The sequence below is a fragment of the Erythrolamprus reginae genome, chromosome 8 (assembly GCF_031021105.1).
Source record: "Erythrolamprus reginae isolate rEryReg1 chromosome 8, rEryReg1.hap1, whole genome shotgun sequence".
Classification (NCBI taxonomy): domain Eukaryota; kingdom Metazoa; phylum Chordata; class Lepidosauria; order Squamata; family Dipsadidae; genus Erythrolamprus; species Erythrolamprus reginae.
The window spans coordinates 12276795-12297954 of record NC_091957.1 but is presented as its reverse complement, the minus strand read 5'-3'; the positions used below and the strand labels follow the sequence as shown (position 1 = coordinate 12297954).

At 44.1% G+C, this 21160-nt stretch overlaps 1 protein-coding gene across 4 annotated transcripts in view; it reads left to right on the top strand.

The window, feature by feature from the left end:
- SPTAN1 (spectrin alpha, non-erythrocytic 1) overlaps window positions 1–21160 on the top strand; it is a 119176-nt gene that overhangs the window by 78684 nt on the left and 19332 nt on the right. For all 4 annotated transcript variants that reach the window (XM_070758862.1, XM_070758861.1, XM_070758860.1 and 1 more), the window contains 12 exons: window positions 1919–2056; window positions 3686–3790; window positions 4446–4654; window positions 4754–4874; window positions 6453–6574; window positions 7522–7654; window positions 9249–9347; window positions 12463–12622; window positions 13905–13981; window positions 14773–14982; window positions 16726–17022; window positions 18368–18480. In XM_070758862.1, the coding sequence (XP_070614963.1) occupies window positions 1919–2056; window positions 3686–3790; window positions 4446–4654; window positions 4754–4874; window positions 6453–6574; window positions 7522–7654; window positions 9249–9347; window positions 12463–12622; window positions 13905–13981; window positions 14773–14982; window positions 16726–17022; window positions 18368–18480 (1784 nt within the window). The remainder of the gene's footprint in view (window positions 1–1918; window positions 2057–3685; window positions 3791–4445; window positions 4655–4753; window positions 4875–6452; window positions 6575–7521; window positions 7655–9248; window positions 9348–12462; window positions 12623–13904; window positions 13982–14772; window positions 14983–16725; window positions 17023–18367; window positions 18481–21160) is intronic.

The window sequence follows — 21160 nt, the reverse complement described above, 5'->3', positions numbered from 1 at the left end:
CGCGCGTTGGCTGCAGCGGCGAGCGAAGCCAAGCCGGCAGCAATGTCGCCGCCGCTGCAGCCAACGTGCGCTACGATCTTCCGGGCCAGCCAGGCTCAGTGACGGAAGGCAGCCGCTTGGCCCGGGATGCTGGGCCGAGAGGAGCCGGGCTTGATCCGCTGAGCCTGGCTGGCCCGGAAGATCGTAGCGCGCGTTGGCTGCAGCGGCGGCGACATTGCTGCCGGCTTGGCTTCGCTCGCTCGCCGCTGAGGAGCCGAAGATTGGGGGGGCGGCGCGGCTCTTTTAAAACATCGCCGCCGACATGGGGGGCTTGCTAGCACCCCCCCAAACCCGGGTTGGGGATTCGGGGGGGTGCTAGCGAGCCCCCCATGTCGGCGGCGATGTTTTAAAAGAGCCGCGCCGCCCCCCAATCTTCGGCTCCTCGCTAGCGCTGCGGAAGTTTAAAACACCATCTGCACATGCGCAGATGGTGTTTTTACTTCCGCAGCGCTACTTCGCGAAAACCCGCTCGTTGCGGGGGGTCCTGGAACGGAACCCTCGCAACGAGCGGGGGATCACTGTATATCATTCATCCTGTGCTACCTCCTTTCCAAATGCTATCATCCGGATTTTAGATAATGTTCTTCGCTTTCATTTATATTTAAAGTGCTATAGCTATCTAAATTTCTCTTGGCTATTTGCTATTTTTCCTAACTATGCCATCGTGCTTCAGTCTGTTTCTAGCATTCGTAGAAAACACATTCCTACTTTCATTTGAGGGGAAAAAAAACCCTCATTTTATTGTAACTGCCCTTAATAATAGAAAATATCCAAACTTATGTCTCTTAAGAAATTAAAACTGCAGCAATAGAAAGCGCCCAAGCAACTATAGTGCTTGGGTGGAAAGATGCTAATAAATGGACGATAAAAAATTGGTGCAGGTACATGGTGGATCACATTCACTACGAAATTATGGAAATTAGATGACATAATTATAATGAAGAGAAATTAGCAGCAACAATGAGGCGGTGGGAAAAGGTTAAAAATCATATATTAATATTAGTAAGGGATGCAAATGTAAAAAATAAAATTCAAACACTCTATAAAGAATGAAAGATATAGAATTTAATCTTCCCCGGTGGAGGGACATATGATTTTGTTTGGTGATGGTACACACATTTATGTTTTTGAATTTATGTTTTATCTTTCTGTAAAAATTTAAAAAAATCAATAAAATTTATTTAAAAAACAAAACAAAAACTTATGTCTCTTTAAAAGCCCAGGAAGGAAAGAAAAAAAAAAGAATAAAAGAATAAAAGAAAAAATGAAAGAAAAAAGGAGTGGAAAAGAAAAGGAAAAACACTATTCTTATTGTATCTTGATCTATACAGTAGTAATAGTAGTATTAATTGGATTTCTATACCGCTTACAACATATAAATAACAGTAGATTACAATAAATTAAATCCAATTAAATTAAAATTACATAAGTATCTAAAATCCCTAGTTATATTAAAATCAATTACACCCATTCATACAACAATCATACAATCATTTGTTGGTCAGGGGCTAAGGTTTAATTGCCCCAGGCCTTCAGGCTGTTACGAAAGGTGAGGAGGGTGGGGGCAGCATGAATCTCTGGGGAGAGCTGATTCCAGAGGGCCGGGGCCCCCACAGAGAAGGCTCTTCCCTTAGGCCTTGGCAAAGGACATTGTCTAGTTGACGGGACCCGGAAAAGGCCGACTCTGTGGGACCTCACTGTTCGCTGGGATTCAGGTGGCAGAATTTCCTCCTGCTGGGCTGATAAGTTCCCTTTTTCCTTCCGTGTGGTTAAAGCTTCCAAGCTCAATTGCCTGGGACAGATTCCAGGGGAGTCTGAAGCTCCCCAACCCAGGCTGCTTTGTCCCACCCTGGAATCCTTTCCTTCCCTTCCATGGCAGGCTCGTTTGGCAGCCTTGGCTGACCAGTGGGAGTTCCTGGTGCAGAAATCGGCGGAGAAAAGCCAGAAGCTGAAAGAAGCCAACAGGCAGCAGAATTTCAACACTGGAATCAAGGATTTCGATTTTTGGCTTTCCGAGGTAGGTAGCTTCCTTCCCTTCTCATCCTCTCTTGGGGGGGAGGGGGGGTCTCTGGTGAGACGAGGCCTTGGACACAGTTGAATATGGGAAACCCACAGTTGTCCTCGAGCAGGGGGGTCAGCAACAGTGAAGGGCTGCAAATTTTTTTACTACCACACCATGGGCGTGGCTTATTTTGTGGGTGTGGCTTGTCAGTCATGTGGCCAGGTGGGAGTGGCTTGACAATCTTACTTAAAAAGCATGTGACTGGCTTAAAGGTGGCCAACTTGTCGCTCACATCAACGGTTTGGGTTAGAGTTAGGGTGTCTGGCCTCAAAGAGGTACAATTTCCCTCTGTATTTACTGTTACTTGAACATCCAAAATATACTATTTAATTCTATGTATAAATGCCATATGTGTACATACACATAGGCAAACAAAAGTAGACATTATCTACTATATAAACTGTATGTACACACACAGACCAGTGGGGGGCAGCTCTGTCCCTGGAGGAAACAATGGGATATATGTGCAGCTGTGCACCCCTGATGCATGCATGCGTGCCCCTGCACGAGATTTTGCTTCTGCGGATGCAATTTTTGCCGGGTTTTTTGCTTTTGTGCACGCATGGAATTCCAGGTGGCGTGCGCAGCTGCGCGTCCCTGATGCAAGCACATTTGCCCCTGCGTGAGATTTTGCGTCTGCGAATGTGCAGCAAGCAAAATCTCACGTGAGGACACTTGCGTGAGCAAGATTTCAGTAATTTTCGGCAATTGTTTGCTTCTGTGCATGTGCGGAAAGAAAAATATCGGTGAAAATCGGCAAAATTTCCCCCCGGGTATGTGTCCTCGCATGAGATTTCACTTGCTGAGCATGCACAGAAGTGAAATCTTTCACCGATTGGTGTCTGCGTGCCCACTGGACACGTGTGCGCCCACAACGGCCTCAGAGGGCACACCAGGAGCACCGAAGACAAGCAGCCCTTCACTGGTTAGGACACGGTGTCCAGCAAACCTGGAAATCAGGGAATGATCAGGGAAATCGGTGGTCTGGAAATATCAGGGAATTATCAGGGAATTCATGAAAAAAGCGGAATAAATCAGGGGAAAAAACCAAACTGTATTAAAATGTTTAAAAGCTGGGAAAATCATGTTTTAAAAAAAGGGATCGTGCTGCCTGGCAGAGTCAAGCAAAAAGGAGCTACTGATATTTCTCCACGGCTTAGCTGTTTGGTATGATGTCATCTACGACCGCGCCTTAACTAGATCGCATGTTGCAGGGAAATATCAGGGAAATATCGGGCAATTTCAAAATGCTTTCCCCCTGGACACCCTGTAGGACCTTTGTGGCTCTTTTTTGAGTGTTTAAGGTTGCTGACCTCTGAGCTAGGTTCAATGCTTCTGTGTCTCCCGATTCCACAACTGAAAATTTTCTCCCTCTCTCTCGTCTTCTGTTCCATGGCAAGGTCCTTTTCTTGTCATGTTTTCTTGCTTGGGGTAGGAGAAGAAGTGAATCTCTCTTTTACGAGCATTCTAGGGGGCTTCTGGTTTGGACCTTTGTGGCTTCTTTGAGTGGTTTAAGGTTGCTGACCCCTGTCCGGGGGAAATACGGAGACCCTTCTTCAATCAGCCTGTCGGCCTTCTTTGCAGGTGGAAGCTCTCCTTGCCTCTGAAGATTATGGGAAAGATCTGGCGTCGGTGAATAACCTCTTGAAGAAGCACCAATTGCTGGAAGCGGACATCTCTGCCCACGAGGTGGGAATCCCCAGAGGGAATTGCATGTTCGTGATCTAAACCAGGGAGTCCTCAAACTTGGCAACTTTAAGACTTGTGGACTCCCAACTCCCAGAATTCTCCAGCCAGCATAGCTTGTGGACTTCCTCCCAGAATTGAAGTTGAACTTATGGACTTCAACTCCCAGAATTCTGGGAGTTGAAGTCCACAAGTCTTAAAAGTTGCCAGGTTTGAAGACCTTTGTGCTAGACTGAATGTGTAGATGCATGAACAGAAACATGTGTTGATCTTGGACAAGACTTGTAAGCCACATGTTCCCGTGCGTGTGTGTGTATTTGTGCACTCACGTGTTCTTTCTCCATGTTCTCCCTTCTCCTGTTTTGGAATTTCACATGGTTTGGGTGCCCACACCCATAATTCAATGCCTGGGGAGGGTGAAAGCAGCTTCCCTCGCCCCCTGAAGGCTGGAAACTGACTTTTTCCCAACTTCTGGTGGGCCCAGTCGGCTCGTGTTTCACCCTCCTCAGGCTCCAAAGGCTTCCTTGGAGCCAGGGGAGGGTAAACACGCCCTCCCCCATCCCCCGGGAGGCTCTCTGGAAGCCAAAAATTCCTTCCTAGAGAGCTCCTCCTCACGTCTTGGGTGGGGTATGTGGTCCTCTTTTCTGTCTGCGTTCAGGATCGACTGAAGGACCTCAATGGCCAAGCCGACAGCCTGATGACCAGCAGTGCTTTTGACACCTCCCAAGTCAAGGACAAGCGCGACACCATCAATGGGCGTTTCCAGCGGATTAAGAACATGGCGGCTGGCCGGAGGGCAAAGCTGAACGAATCCCATCGTTTGCACCAGTTCTTCCGAGATATGGACGACGAGGAGTCCTGGATCAAGTACGGACTTGGGCACATGGTGAATCTTGAAAATCCCTCCTGGAAGGACCTTCGATTTGACTCCTTTCTGTGTTGTTCCTCCCTTTTTTAATACTCCAGGGAGAAGAAGCTGCTGGTTAGCTCGGAAGATTATGGGAGGGACCTCACTGGGGTGCAGAACCTGAGGAAGAAACACAAGCGCCTGGAAGCAGAATTGGCGGCGCACGAACCTGCAATCCAGGTAAAGAAGTTGGGGGTGCGAGGGGGGGGCAGCTTTGGAAGTGGGGCAAGGAGAGAGAGAGAATTCCATCTGGGAATAATGAAAACGTCATCTTAAGTCACTGTGTGGTAAATTGGGCGGTTGTGTAAATTTGAAGAAAGAGGAAAGGAAGGAAGGAAGAAAGGAAGATGAGAAGAGAGGGAAGGGTGAGTGGGAGAGAGAGAGGTGGGAATGAGAGGAAGGAAAGGAGGGAGGAGAGGAGAGAGGAAAATGAGAAAGGGGGGGGAATGAGAGGAAGGAAAGGAGGGAGGAAGAAAAGAAGGAAGATGACAAGAGGCAAGGAAGGAGGGAATGAGAAGAAGGAAAGGAGGGAGGAAGAATGTTGAAGGAAGATGAGAGAGAAGGAAGGAGGGAATGAGAGGAAGGAAAGGAGGGAGAGGATGGGGTAAGGAAGGTGAGAGAGAAGGAAGGGAAGGAAGGACAATGAGAGAGAGAAGGGGAGGGAGGTGGGATTGAGAGGAAGGGAGGGAGGTGGGAAAGAGAGGAAGCAAGCAAGCAAGCCTAGAGCCTAGCCCTGTCTTGATAACCTGTTCCACTTTGTAAAATTGGAAATTTTAGAGATCCAGGGGGGCAAATTTTACCTTGGAGGGCAGAAAATGAAGCAATTGGGCAAAGTTTGTGTTAGAGGAAGACATCTCTTGGAGCTCTTAACTTTTGCAAGTGCTTCCCGGACATTGCCCAGCCTGAGGCACTGAGCCTCCTTCCAAGGAATCCTCGTTAATTTTCTTTCATTGAGCGTGGCAATGGAAGGTTTAGGAAGGTACAACACGTTTAAAAAGCATCACAGCTTATTAAAATGAAGAAAACGTAAACCTGAAAGCTACCATTCAGCAGAGGAGGGGGGTGACCTATGTCATGCGCAGCTGGTCATGGATCCAGAGGACTAGGAGATGATCGTGGCGTGGACAGTTCATCCTGTGCACTTGGTGCCTGAGTCCGATAGTGAGGAGGGCTCGGTGCCAGTGGCTGGAAGCCAACCAGGGCATTCTGCACCTCCTTAATTTGAGCTGTGACTCAGGAGAAGAGGCGGCACCTCTGCTTGATGCTAGGGCATGCGGGGAAGCTAGCAGGCATGACTGGCTCTATGGGAGGAGGTCTCCTCGTGAGTAGAACTGCAGGCTAATTGGCCACGCCCGGAGGCTGTTTAAGGAGTAAGCACATAGAGTCACTTGCTGGAGCTTTGCCGTGTTCTGACTTTCCTGCTTTCTGAACTCTGGATGGTCACTCTGTGAAAATGATTAGTACCGGGCAGTTAGCCAACTTCTGTGACTTTTGATAATTGCAGAGTTAATTGCCTATTCACTTTGGGAGTTTGATATCCATCCAACTCTTAAGAACAGAAAGTAACTTTTTGACTTATTGAGAAAACAACTTTTTTGTTTTGCATGAACTTTCTATCACAGCCAATAAGATGATTTATTTGTAGTAAATAGGATTGTTTGCCAAAAGTGGTGTGTGCGTAAGGGACAGCACTGGGACACAACAGGACTTACTCTGTTTAGCGATGCCCCAATATGTGATCGTATTTTTTGGACTCAGGGCGTGCTGGACACAGGGAAGAAGTTGTCCGATGACAACACAATCGGGAAGGAGGAAATCCAGCAGCGATTGGCGCAGTTTGTGGAACACTGGCAAGAGCTGAAGCGCCTGGCAGCTGCACGGTAAGGGCCCAGATATTGGTGGCCTGCTTAGAACTAAGACCCGAATGGGCCCCGTGGCAGAATTTGTAAAGTCAACAAGTAGTAAAGGTGGCCTAGGGTGGTGCAGTGGCCTAGAGGTGGAGCTCTCACCTCACAATCAGGAGGCTGGAAGTTCGATCCTAGGTAGGGGCTGATATTTCTTTGTCTGGGGACAATGAGAATATATCTGATTAACAAAACTCCACTTTGGTGACAGGGAGGGCATCCGACCAGTAAAGACTCAGCTGCATTCAGTTGCTCTGACTCTACCCCACAAGGGACTACAAGGGTCATTAAACAACAACAGTAACAAAGAAGCAGCAAACAGAAGGACCAGTGAGCCCCACAGCCTTCAAAAACGCCCAGGAATGAAAAAGGGGCTGCTGTCCTTTTGATAGACAGGTTGAAGATGCATGATAGATAGATAGATTACATAGATAGATAGATAGATAGATAGATAGATAGATAGATAGATAGATAGATAGATAGATAGATAGATAGATAGATATAGATAGATACGATAGATAGATAGATAGATAGAGATAGATAGATAGATAGATAGATAGATAGATAGATAGATAGAGACATAGATAGATAGAGACATAGATAATGATAGACAGACTGATAGATGATGATAATAATAGATGGGTAGAATAGATAGATAATTAATGCATATGAAAAAGGGCCTTCCTTTGATAAACAGGTTGAAGATCATATATTTACGCATCTACATATATATATGTGTGTGTGTGTTTGTGTGTTTATAGACAACATTTTTGCTGATAATGAAAAGGAAGGGAGACTAGTATAGACCTATTTCAAGCTATTTTGCTCTCATCAGCTAGCCATACCCTTTACTGGGATTTGAATGTATATGTGTATGCACACACACGCACATACATACATATTTTCTCTGCTTCCTCTTCCAGCGGTCAGCGGCTCGAGGAGTCTCTGGAATATCAACAGTTTGTGGCCAACGTGGAAGAAGAAGAGGCCTGGATTAATGAGAAGATGACTCTGGTGGCCAGCGAGGACTATGGAGACACCCTCGCAGCCATACAGGTGAGCAAGAACGGCGGGGTTTGTCGGGGCCTGCCCAGGTGAGCAGTGTGTAGCAGTGGGATTGTCGATTTGAGCAGCGGGGGTTCCCTCTTCGAATGGAGACGTGCTCACAGAATTGAGAGTTTTATTCTTAGGAGAGAACAAACGAACGAACGAACGAACGAATGAATGAAAGAAAAGAATCAAATGTTAAATGAATAATTAATTAATTAATTAATTAAATAAATGAAATTGAGATGTATCTATCTATCTATCTACCTACCTACCTACAAACCTACCTACCTACCTATCATGTATCTACCTATCTACCTATCATCTATCTATCTATCTATCTATCTACCTACCTACCTATCATCTATCTATCTATCTATCTATCTATCTATCTATCTATCTATCTATCTATCTATCTATCTATCTATCTATCTATCTACCTACCTACCTACCTACCTACCATCTACCTACCTACCTACCTATCTATCATCCATCTATCTACCTACCTACCTACCTATCATCTACCTACCTACCTGTCTATCTATCTATCATCTACCTACCTACCTACCTACCTACCTATCATCTAGCTACCTACATACCTACCTATCATCCATCTATATATCTACCTACCTACCTACCTATCTATCATCTACCTACCTACCTGTCTGTCTGTCTGTCTGTCTATCTATCTATCTATCTATCTATCTATCTATCTATCTATCTATCTATCTATCTATCTATCTATCATCTACCTACCTACCTACCTACCTACCTACCTATCATCTAGCTACCTACATACCTACCTATCATCCATCTACCTACCTACCTACCTACCTATCATCTATCTATCTACCTACCTACCTATCATCTACCTACCTACCTACCTACCTATCATCTACCTACCTACCTACCTACCTACCTATCATCCATCTATCTATCTACCTACCTACCTACCTATCATCTACCTACCTAACTACCTATCATCTATCTACCTACCTACCTACCTACGTACCTATCTATCTATCATCTACCTACCTACCTACCTATCATCTATCTACCTACCTACCTACCTACCTATCATCTATCTATCTATCTATCTATCTATCTATCTATCTATCTATCTATCTATCTATCTATCTATCTATCTATCTATCTATCTATCTATCTATCTATCTATCTACCTACCTACCTACCTACCTACCCACCCACCCACCCACCCACCTACCTACCTACCTACCTATCTTCAATGCCATGAAGGAATGAATGAGGTTGGTTTAAGTGACCATTCAAAGCGACAACAGCACTGGGGGGGGGGAAACCAAATTCACTTTAATCCATCACTAATTTAACAATGGGAGTGATTCACTCAACAACTGTAGTGAGAAAAATTGTAAAATGGGACAAAACTCACTTAGCAAATGTCTCTTAATGCCTCACTTCACCTAAACATTGGGCTTAATTGTGTTCAAACCCGTTTACAATTCCACTTCCCCCATCTGGAAGGCGTTCGGTGCCACGTCGCTGTTTTTCTCCGTGTGCTATGAAGAGGCTACGATACCCAGCTGCGGCAACTGCCTCCCTCCCACCCTCCTTCTCTTTGCAGGGCCTGCTGAAGAAACACGAAGCGTTTGAGTCCGATTTCACCGTGCACAAGGACCGGGTGAACGACGTCTGTGCAAACGGCGAGGACCTAATCCAGAAGGTGAGAGGGAACTCGACACGACCTTGAGGGACCCGCCTCATCTCTGTTTCTTGCGCTCCAAGATGAGGACCTAGGCTGTTGAAGTCGCAAAAGAGCCGGGGTGGCGCAGGGGTTAGAGGGCAGCACTGCAGGTTCCTTCTGCTAACTGCTAGCTGCAGTTCAGTGGTTCAGATCACACCACCGGCTCCAGGTTGACTCAGCCTTCCGTCCTTCCGAGGTGGGTCAAATGAGGACCCAGATTTGTGGGGGCAAGAGGCCGATTCTGTAAACCGCTTAGAGAGGGCTGTAAAAGCACTGTGAAGTGGTATATAAGTCTAAATGCCAATGGCTAGCTGGTTTGTTTGTTTGTTTAGATTTCTATACCACCCTTTTCCATAGACTCAGGGCAGCTCACAACAAAGATATTATTATTATTATTATTATTATTATTATTATTATTATTATTATTATTATTATTATTATTAATTAGATTTGTACGCCGCCCCTCTGCGAAGACTCGGGGCGGCTCACAACGTTAATAAAAACAATATAGTAGTAGAACAAATCTAATATTAAAAAACATATAAAACCCTATCATTATTTAAAAAACCAAACAGCACATAAAACAAAGTATAAAAAAGCCTGGGGGAAAGGTGTCTCAACTCCCCCATGCCTGGCGGTATAAGTGAGTCTTGAGTAGTTTACGAAAGACAGGGAGGGTGGGGGCAGTTCTAATCTCTGGGGGGAGTTGGTTCCAGAGGGCCGGGGCCGCCACAGAGAAGACTCTTCCCTTGGGGCCCGCCAAACGACATTGTTTAGTCGACGGGACCCGGAGAAGGCCAACTCTGTGGAACCTTATCGGTCGCTGGGATTCGTGCGGTAGCAGGCGGTTCCGGATGTACTCTGGTCCAATGCCATGTAGGGCTTTAAAGGTCATGACCAACACTTTGAATTGTGACCGGAAACTGATCAGCAGCCAATGCAAGCCACGGAGTGTTGAAGAAACGTGGGCGAATCTGGGAAGCCCCACGATGGCTCTCGCAGCCGCGTTTTGCACGATCTGAAGTTTCCGAACACTTTTCAAAGGTAGCCCCTTGTAGAGAGCGTTGCAGTAATCGAACCTCGAGGTGATGAGGGCAGGAGTGACTGTGAGCAGTGAGTCCCGGTCCAGGGAAGGCTTCTTGAGGAGGGGGCGCACAAGTGCCTCCTTGTAGGGATCCAGAAAGGGCACCCCCCCCCCCGAAAGAAGCGTTGACAATCTCCTGGACCCAGCTCCATGTCACCTCCCTGCTGGCGGAGACCAGCCAGGAGGGACACGGATCCAGTAAGCAGGTGGCAGAACTCACAGCTCCAATGGCCTTGTCCACCTTTTCCAGTTCCATTCTATCCTTCTTGAGGTGCGGTGACCAGAACTGTACACAGAACTCCAAGTGTGGTCTCACCATTGATTTGTACAGAGGCAATGCAACACTTAGAAAGACAAGACTTCCTTGTTTTTCTTTCACAAGATGTTTAGCTTCTCATCCGAGAGGCTTCCTCTTCTGAAACATCTTCTGAAAGAAAAAGAGGAAGTCCAGTGGCCTCTTGAAAAAGCACCTTTGGGGTTGGGAGCTTCCCACTGAAAGATGTGACCTCGTTGGGTAATGAAATGTCTTCAAGAAAACAACCAAGTTCAGAGAACACGAAGCTCTCCACAGTCATTTTCTTTCTCTTCCACCACCTCCTCCTCCCCAAACCCACTCCCTTCTAGCACTGATGATGTTACCTGGTTGGGTAATGAAACGTTTCCCAACTCAGAGAGTAGCAAAAAAATCAATACATCCCACTTCCTTTCCTCTTGGCAAGTCATGTAGACTTTCCCCTCGCCTATCCTGTTTCTACACCCTGCCAAATCTAGCATACCCTATTTTTCAGACTATTAAGACGCACCAAGATTTCAAAGCGGTAAATAAGAAAAAAAGGTTCTTGTCCTCCCCGGCCCCCAGGAGCTCTCTGCAGGCCTCCAAAACCCTCTGCGTACCCCGGATTTTTGGAAAAACAGACCCATTTTTCACCTGTTTTTTGTTAAAAAAAAAAAAAAAAGGTGTGTGGGTGTGGATGGACAGAGGTTTGGGAGGCCTGCAGAGAGCTCCTGGAGGCTGGGAAAAGGCAAAAATGCCAATTTTTGTGGAAAATGGACCATATTTATTTTGCCCATTTTTTTGCAAAAAAAAATTGCCTTTCCCCCAACCCCTGAGAGCACTCTGTGGGTCTCCTAAACCCTCTTCCCACCCCATTTTTCACAAAAATGGGATGGGGGAATGGGCTTCGGGAGGCCAAAAATGGCTAAAAAATGGAAATGTTGGTGAATTGTTTTTATTTTATTTGATATTTTATTTGATATTTTATATTTGATTTGATCTGATTTTTATATGCCGCCCTGAGTCTAGGGAATAAGGTGGCATAGAAATCAAATCAAATCAAATAAAAAATATAAAATAATATAAAAAATAAAAAATAAATATAAAATATAAAATAATATAAAATTAAAATATAAAATAATATAAAATAATATAAAATAATATAAAATAATATAAAATAATATAAAATATATAAAATAATAAATATAAAATAATAAATATAAAATATAAAATATAAAATAATATAAAAAATAAATATAAAATATAAAATAATATAAAAAATAAATATAAAATATAAAATAATATAAAATATAAAATAATATAAAATTAAAATATAAAATAATATAAAATAATATAAAATAATATAAAATAATATAAAATAATAAATATAAAATAATATAAAATAATATAAAATAAATATAAAATATAAAATAATATAAAATTAAAATATAAAATAATATAAAATAATATAAAATAATATAAAATAATATAAAATAATATAAAATAATATAAAATAATATAAAATAATAAATATAAAATATAAAATATAAAATAAAAATGATTCACCAACATTTCCTCTTTTCGGGTGGGGGGAGGTGCGTCTTATACTCCAAAAAATACAGTGTTCATTCTTTTTTTAAACTTGTCTTTCTGGGTGAAGGATTTCCCCAAGGTCTGGAAAGCCTCCTCTCGGCCACAAGTAAACGGTCTACGTTTCTCTTCCTTTGTTCCTTCAGAACAACCACCATGAGGAGAACATCACCGCCAAGATGAAGAGCCTGAAGGGCAAAGTGTCCGATCTGGAGAGGGCAGCCTCTCAGCGGAAGGCCAAGTTGGATGAGAACTCCGCCTTCCTCCAGTTCAACTGGAAAGCAGATGTGGTTGAGTCATGGATAGGTAGGTAACCACGGGAGGGAAGGAGGGCTACACTCCGAAAAGGGCCTGAGAGACGGTTGAGGGGTGGGAATGCTTAGAAACCCCAGTGATAGCTAGATAGACGATGGATGGATGAATGGATGAGAGAGAGAGAGAGACAGGCAGACAGACACAGACAGACAGGCAGACAGACAGACAGACAGACAGATAGATAGATGATGGAAAGATGGATGGATGGATAGAAAGAAGGAATATGCAAACAAACGTATTGGCACCTGGCTCAAAACCACGAGACTATAAGTTCTAGTTCCACGTTAGCCATAAAAGCCAGTTGGGTGACTTTGGGCCAATCGCCAGGTGATGTGAGTTCTAGTCTCACCTTAGCCATAAAAGCCTGTTATGTAACTTTGAGCCCAGTTATCAGGCGATGGTGAGTTAGATTAGATTAGATTAGATGTATTGGATTTATATGCCGCCCCTCTGCGCAGACTCGGGGCGGCTCACAACAATGATGAAGAACAGTACATAGTAACAAATCTAATATTTAAAAATATAGATTACAGTTTTAGATTAAAAAGTCCCAAAAAGAAACCCCAATATATAAAAAGCAACACACAATCGAATCATACACAAAAACTACATGGGCAAGGGGGAGATGTTTCAATTCCCCCATGCCTGACGGCAGAGGTGGGTTTTAAGAAGTTTACGAAAGGCAAGGAGGGTGGGGGCAACTCTGATCTCTGAGGGGAGCTGGTTCCAGAGGGTCGGAGCCACCACAGAGAAGGCTCTTCCCCTGGGTCCCACCAGACGACATTGTTTAGTCGACGGGATCTGGAGAAGGCCAACTCTGTGGGACCTAACCGGTCGCTGGGATTCGTGCGGCAGAAGGCGGTCTCAAGTCTAGTCTCAGCCACGAAAGCCAGCCATGTAACTTTGGGCCCAGTTGCCAGGTGATGTGAGTTCTAGTCTCACCTTAGCCATGAAAGCTGGCTAGGTGACTTTGGGCCCAATTGCCACAGTTGATAGTGAGTTCTAGTTTCACCTTAGCCCTGAAAGCCATCTGGGTGAGTTTGGGCCCAATTGCCAGGCGATGGTGAATTCTAGTCCCTCCTTAGCCCTGAGATAGCCATCCGGGTGACTTTGGGCCAATCCATCTCTCTCTCAACCCAACCCACATCACAGGCTGGTCGTTGTGGGGGAAATAGGTGGGAGGAAGGTGTGTTGGAGATGTTCTCTACTTTTGAGTTATTTTATAAAAGATGAAAGAGGGATGCAAATAAACCCAGGACATATCTCTTTCTAGGTGAGAAAGAAAACAGCCTCAAGACGGACGATTACGGCCGAGACCTCTCCTCCGTGCAGACCCTGCTCACCAAACAGGTGTGTAGCCGCGAAAGGAGGGGGGATTTTTTCTTTGCGGAAGGACGGTCACAAGCAAGGATGCCCTCCCTCCGGCGTTTCCTTCTGTACCCAGAGTCATTCATTTATTCATTTAATTTATTTAATTTATTTATTTTATTTATCTATCTATCTATCTATCTATCTATCATCTATCTATCTATCTATCTATCATCTATCTATCTATCTATCTATCATCTATCTATCTATCTATCATCTATCTATCTAATCTATCTATCTATCTATCTTATCTATCTATCTATCATCTATCTATCTATCTATCTATCATCTATCTATCTATCTATCTATCTATCTATCTATCTATCTATCATCTATCTATCTATCATCTATCTATCTATCATCTATCTATCTATCTATCTATCTATCTATCTATCTATCTATCTATCTATCTATCTATCTATCTATTAGATTTGCATGCCGCCCCTCTCCGAAGACTCGGGGCGGCTAACAACAATAAAGAAAACAATGTAACAAATCTAATATTGAAAAGTAATCTAAAAAACACCAATTTAAGAGACCAATCATACAAACAAGCAGACCATGTATAAATTCTATAAGCCTAGGGGGAAGGGAAAAAATTTCAATTCCCCCATGCCTGACGACAGAGATGGGTTTTAAGGAGCTTGCGAAAGGCAAGGAGGGTGGGGGCAACTCTGATATCTGGGGGGAGCTGGTTCCAGAGGGTCGGGGCCGCCACAGAGAAGGCTCTTCTCCTGGGTCCCGCCAAATAACCTCCCGGCTCAACCTTGCAGGAAACCTTTGATGCTGGTCTCCACGCCTTCGCCCAAGAAGGCATCGCCAACATCACCACCCTGAAGGACCAGCTGCTGGCCGCGAAGCACATCCAGTCGAAGGCCATCGAGGCTCGACACGCGTCGCTCATGAAACGCTGGAACCAACTGCTGGCCAACTCAGCCGCCCGGAAGAAAAAACTCTTGGAGGCCCAAGAACATTTCCGAAAGGTGAGCAAAAGGCGTGCAGCATTAATTTAAATAAACTTAATTTATTCGACTTCTGTGCCACCCAATCCCGGGTGGCTTACAACAACACAAAAACAATACAATAATACAATAAAAAGAAGTCAAACAACGATAATAATTAAAACCCCATAACTTTAACAACCCATTAAAAAACCCCAAATCAATCTAATAATAATAATAATAATTTATTAGATTTGTATGCTGCCCATCTCTGCAGACTCGGGGCGGCTCGCAACAACAATAAAACAATACAGAAACAAATCTAATAATTAAAACTGTAGCTAAAACCCATTTTCTTAAAACCGGTCGATACTAACAACATACATACCAAACGAACATGAATTAAGGCACGTCTGATGTTAGGTTCACAGCCCCCAGGCCTGTTGACAGAGCCAGGTTTTAACAGCTTTTCGAACAGCCAGTAGAGTGGGAGCAGTGCGAACATCGGGGAGGGGGGGGAGTTGGTTCCATAGAGCTGGGGCGGCCACAGAAAAGGCCCTCCCCCACGGTCCCACCAACCTACATTGTTTAATCAATGTGACCTGGAGGAGGCCGATTCTGTGCGATCTAATAGGCTTCTGGGAGGTATGTGGCAGGAGATGGTCCCGTAAATAGCCAGGCCCTAAGCCATGTAGGGCTTTATAGTATAATAATAATAATAATAATAACCAACACCTTGAATTGTGACTGGAGACTAATCGGTAGCCAGTGCAGCACGCGGAGTGTTGGTGTTATATGGGCGTACCAAGGTGCACCCATAACAGCTCGTGTGGCTGTATTCTGGACTATCTGCAGTCTCCGAACACTCTTCAAGGGTAGCCCCATGTAGAGTGCATTGCAATAATCATTCCCCCTCAAGCCCCCCAATAGGCCATTCGGCTTTGCCAGAAAAGTCTTTAGAAATCTCCTTTTTGCCAGGGAAGTGTGGGAAGCCGGTGATGGGCTCCTACGGGTACGCTCAAGTATGCAGAACTGGTAGAAAAATTTTGAATTTTTTTTCCCCCTTCTGGGCTCAGGGAATATTTTTCCTATCGTAGTAAATGAGGTTGAGTGTGTACAATTTTAGTAGAGCAGTGCGTGTGTGTACATGCACTTTATATAGTAGATAATGTATATTTTGTGCCTATATGTAATATGTATGTACACATATGGCATATAGATAGAATTAAAGAGTATATTTTGGATGTTCAGTAATAGTAAATAGATGGGGAAATTGTATCTCTTTGAGGTGAGGTCAAGCACCCTAACTCTAACCCTTGACGTGAGTGACATCAAATTGGCCACCTTTAAGCCAGTCACATGACTTTTAACCCATCGTTTCACATAAAGCCACTCCCACCTGGTCACATGGCCGGCAAGCCACACCCACAAAATAAGCCATGCCCACAGTGTGGTAGTAAAAAAATTTGCAGCCCTTCACTGGGTGAACCATATTTAAGGCCTTAAACATTAAATCAATCAGAATACCGTTGGTGGGGACCATGGAGGTCTTCTAGTCCAACCTTCTTCTCTAGGAGCAGACCCTACACCAGTGATGGCAAATCTTTTTTGGTTCACATGCCAAAAGGGTTTGTGCGTGCGTGTGAGCGAAAGTGACTACTGGCTCTTCCTAATAAAGGAATCATTGTTTAGACTTTGGAAGGTTTGTTGTGTTTGGGGAAGCTGGGTCAGAACAGCCCCCTTTCTGATCCTTGGTAGATGTTTGAGGGTTGTCCTCTTTTCCAGGTGGAGGACCTCTTCCTGACCTTCGCTAAGAAAGCCTCGGCCTTTAACAGCTGGTTTGAGAACGCGGAAGAGGACCTGACCGACCCAGTGCGCTGCAACTCGCTGGAAGAGATCAAGGCGCTGCGAGAAGCTCATGACGCCTTCCGGTCCTCGCTCAGCTCAGCCCAGGCCGACTTCAACCAGCTGGCTGAGCTGGACCGCCAGATCAAGAGCTTCCGTGTGGCCTCCAACCCTTACACCTGGTTCACGATGGAAGCTCTGGAGGAGACCTGGAGGAACCTGCAGAAAATCATCAAGGTTATTCTCCCTTCCTGACCTTCATGGAGAGGGACCTCCCCCCTCCCTCCTCCCCCTCTTCTTTCCTTCCTTCCTTCCTTCCTTCCTTCCTTCCTTCCTTCCTTCCTTCCTTCCTTCCTTCCTTTCTCTCTCCCTTCCTTCCTTTCTCCCTTCCTTTCTCTCTTCCTTTCTTCCTTCTTTTCTCCCTTCCTTTCTTTCTCTCCCTTCCGTCTTTCATTTCTCTCTCTCTCTTCCTCCCTCCCTTCTTTCCTTCCTTTCTTCCTATTTTTTCTTCCTTCCTTTCTTCCTACCTACTGTATTTTTCAGAGTATAAGATGCACCTCGCCCCCCCCCCCCACTAAAAGAGGGTGAGAATTTGGGTGTGTCTTATATACCAAATGTAGCCAAAAAGGCAATGCACAGAGTCGGCAATGGTCTGTGGCAATCCCTGCAGCCTGGAACAGCTGATTGGGGATATTCGGGAGGACAATCCACCCACCAATCAGCTGTCTGTGCTGAATCAGGCTGCAATAATGTGCTGAAGCTGACCTTGCTGTTTCCTGCAAGGACGTGTCAGAGTTTGCAGCAGCAATCACAAGCAGAGGAGAGGAGTTTCAGTTTTAGTTTCAGAGCAGTATGCAGCTTTAGTGTAGAACGGTTGAGCTAAGCCACAACCAGGCTCTTTGCTGTCTCCTTCCTTGTTGTTCACACAGCAAATACTGTTTCAGTTTCCAAACAGCCCTCAACTGTCTCACACACACTAGCCAGATGAATGTTGATGGATGCTGGTAGGCAGAGGCAGATTTTTTTTTCTTATTTTCCTCCCGTAAAACTAAGATGTGTCTTATACTCCAGAGCTTCTTTCCTTCTTTCTTTCTTTCTTTCTTTCTTTCTTTCTTTCTTTCTTTCTTTCTTTCTTTTTTTCTTTCCTTCCTTCCTTCCTTCCTTCCATTCTTCCTTCCTTCCTTCTTTCTTTCCATTCTTCCTTCCTTCTTTCCTTCCATTCTTCCTTCCTTCCATTCTTCCTTCCTTCCATTCTTCCTTCCTTCCTTTCATTCTTCCTTCCTTCCTTCCATCCTTCCTTCCTTCCATTCTTCCTTCCTTCCTTCCTTCCTTCTTTCCTTCCATTCTTCCTTCCTTCCTTCCATTCTTCCTTCCTTCCATTCTTCCTTCCTTCCTTCCTTCCTTCCTTCCTTCCTTCCTTCCTTCCTTCCTTCCTTCCTTCCTTCCTTCCTTATTTAAATTTATAGGCTGCCCTTCTCCCTTCCTTCTTATCTACTTACTTACTTACTTACTTACTCACTCAGACCTTTCCTTCAGAAATGTTAAGATTGACACCGTGTCACCGTTCTCCTTTTTTTTCCAGGAACGCGAATTGGAACTTCAGAAGGAGCAGCGCAGGCAGGAGGAGAACGATAAACTGCGCCAGGAGTTTGCTCAGCATGCCAATGCCTTCCACCAGTGGATCCAGGAGACCAGGTGCGGATTCCAGGGCTGGCTCGGCTTCACTGTATCCAGCCATGGCTTGTTGAATTAAGGAAGCTGGGTTTGCCCATCACACTAGGCCTTGAACCAAAACTGACAGTTGTTAACCTCTTCATGCCCCCTGAATGTTCCTTGGTCTCGGCTTCTTCTGGAAACAACTTATTTTCTGAAAGGAGAAGTTTGCTGGTAGTTGTATTTTTATTTCCAAATTTAGCTCTTTGGTGATCATCTCCAAAATTTCCACAATAATTAAAGACACCTTTGGGGAGGAAAAAAAATCTCTCATATTTAGATTTTTTCCCCAAGCTAAATTGCCCAATCAATGCAGGTAGTCCTCAACATTTAAGTTCGTTTGGTCATCACTCACAAGTTACAACAACCCCCCCCCCCCCGAAAAAAAACTTATGACCGTTTTTCACACTTACGACCATTGCAGCCTTCCCCATGGTCACATGATCAAAATTCAGAGGCTTAGCAATGGACTCACCTTTATGACGGTCACGATTTATTTATTTATTTAATTTATTTATTTATTCGATTTTTATGCCGCCCTTCTCCTTAGACTCAGGGCGGCTTACAACATGTTAGCAATAGCACTTTTTAACAGAGCCAGCATATTGCCCCCACAATCTGGGTCCTCATTTTACCCACCTCGGAAGGATGGAAGGCTGAGTCAACCTTGTCCCAAGGGTCATGTGATCCCTTTTGTGACCACCTGACAAGCAGAGTCAACAAGGAAGCCCGATTCACTTAACAACTGCAGTGATTCACTTAACAAACCATGGCAAGAAAGGCAATAGAAATGGGGCAACATTCACTTAAATGTCTCACTTAGCGACAGAAATGTTGGGTTCTGTTGTGCTCATAAGTCGGGGACTACCAGTAATTATACATTATCCAAGGGTTAGAATGGGCTTGGAAATTTGGGTTTCAGATCCCAAATTTGATGGTGAATTCAAATCAAACCAAGTTTATTACAGCCATTAAAGCCCAGAATAAATACCATATTTTTCAGAGAATAAGACCCACCTTAGTTTTGGGGGAGGAAAACAAGGGGAAAAAAATCTGCCTCTGCCTCCCAGCAATTTGCCTCCTTGCAGCAAACAGCACAGATGATATATACTGTTTGCTGTGTATTTCTGTGCATGTGTGTCTTGCCCATAGAAATAGCAAAGAATTGGAGAAATGTACATTTGGGCAGTGTATTAATGCCAGAAAGTTTCCTTAAATGTAGCCACATTAACTCTTCCCAATTATTTCAATAGATCTACTCCAAACATGACTAAGTCGTGGTTTAACTCTGCTGCCTTATCTTAATACTAAAACAGGACACTGTTACATTTCAGATTGTACTTGTACAGATGCTGTTAAAATTGATGTGGTTTTCTGGAAGTCTAGTTATTCTCTGCTGTTTAAAAGAAGATACAATAGCACTGGGCCTCTTCAGATCAATCATTTACAGTGTTCCCTTGATTTTCGCGGGGGATGCGTTCCGAGACCGCCCGCGAAAGTCGAATTTCCGCGAAGTAGAGATGCGGAAGTAAATACACTATTTTTGGCTATGAGCAGTATCCCAAGCCTTCCCTTAACACTTTAAACTCCTAAATTTATAATTTCCCATTCCCTTAACAACCATTTAGATTATTACTCACCATGTTTATGTATTAAAGTTTATTAAAAAATGTTTTTTAAAGGCAGATGAAAGTTTGTCAGTGACATATGACATCATCGGGCGGGAAAAACCGTGGTATGGGGGAAAAACATAAAGTGTTTTTTAATTAATATTTTTGAAAAACCATGGAAGTTCGAACCCGCGAAAATCGAGGGAACACTGTATTTGAAAAAGCTTCTTCATTTGGTTAAGTTGTCTAGAACAATAATAAAGCAGTCTTTAAAAAATAAGTAATAATTTGAACATTCTATAGACATTTATAGTTATTGACTTACCTCCTTGCATCCAGTTTCAGCAGTCTGATTAGCACAAGAAAATAAAATCCTGCCTCTGCCTCTCCCGCCCAGCAATTTGCCTCCTTGCAGTTTTAGTTTCACTTTCATTTTAGCACATGGCCTGCCTGCAGCCTACATCAGCTGCTGGCTGGGAAGCCGATACAGTGCCTTGTGCTAATCAGGCTCTCCACTGTTTGCTTCAAGGAGGTAAATTGCTGGGAGGCAGTGGGGGTGACTGGGTGGGGCTACATTCGGTGCATAAGACGCACCCAAGTTTTCACCCTCTTTTGGGGGGGCAAAAAGGTGTGTCTTATATGCCAAAATATATGATAACCATAGCTATTTGCATTACTGCTCTTTTGTATTTTAGTATTTAGTGACTGTGGCCTCACAGTTTAAGGGTCAATATTATGGCATAGTTAGGCCATGGGTATAACTGACAGATTGGATGCCAAATTGCTATTTGAATACAGATTTTTTTAATCTGTTGTTTATTACAAAAGGGGGGACATGATCGAAACATTTAAATATGTGAAAGGGTTAAATAAGGTCCAGGAGGGAAGTGTTTTTAATAGGAAAGTGAACACAAGAACAAGGGGACACAATCTGAAGTTAGTTGGGGGAAAGATCAAAGGCAACATGAGAAAATAATATTTTACTGAAAGAGTAGTAGATGCTTGGAACAAACTTCCAGCAGACGTGGTTGGTAAATCCACAGTAACTGAAT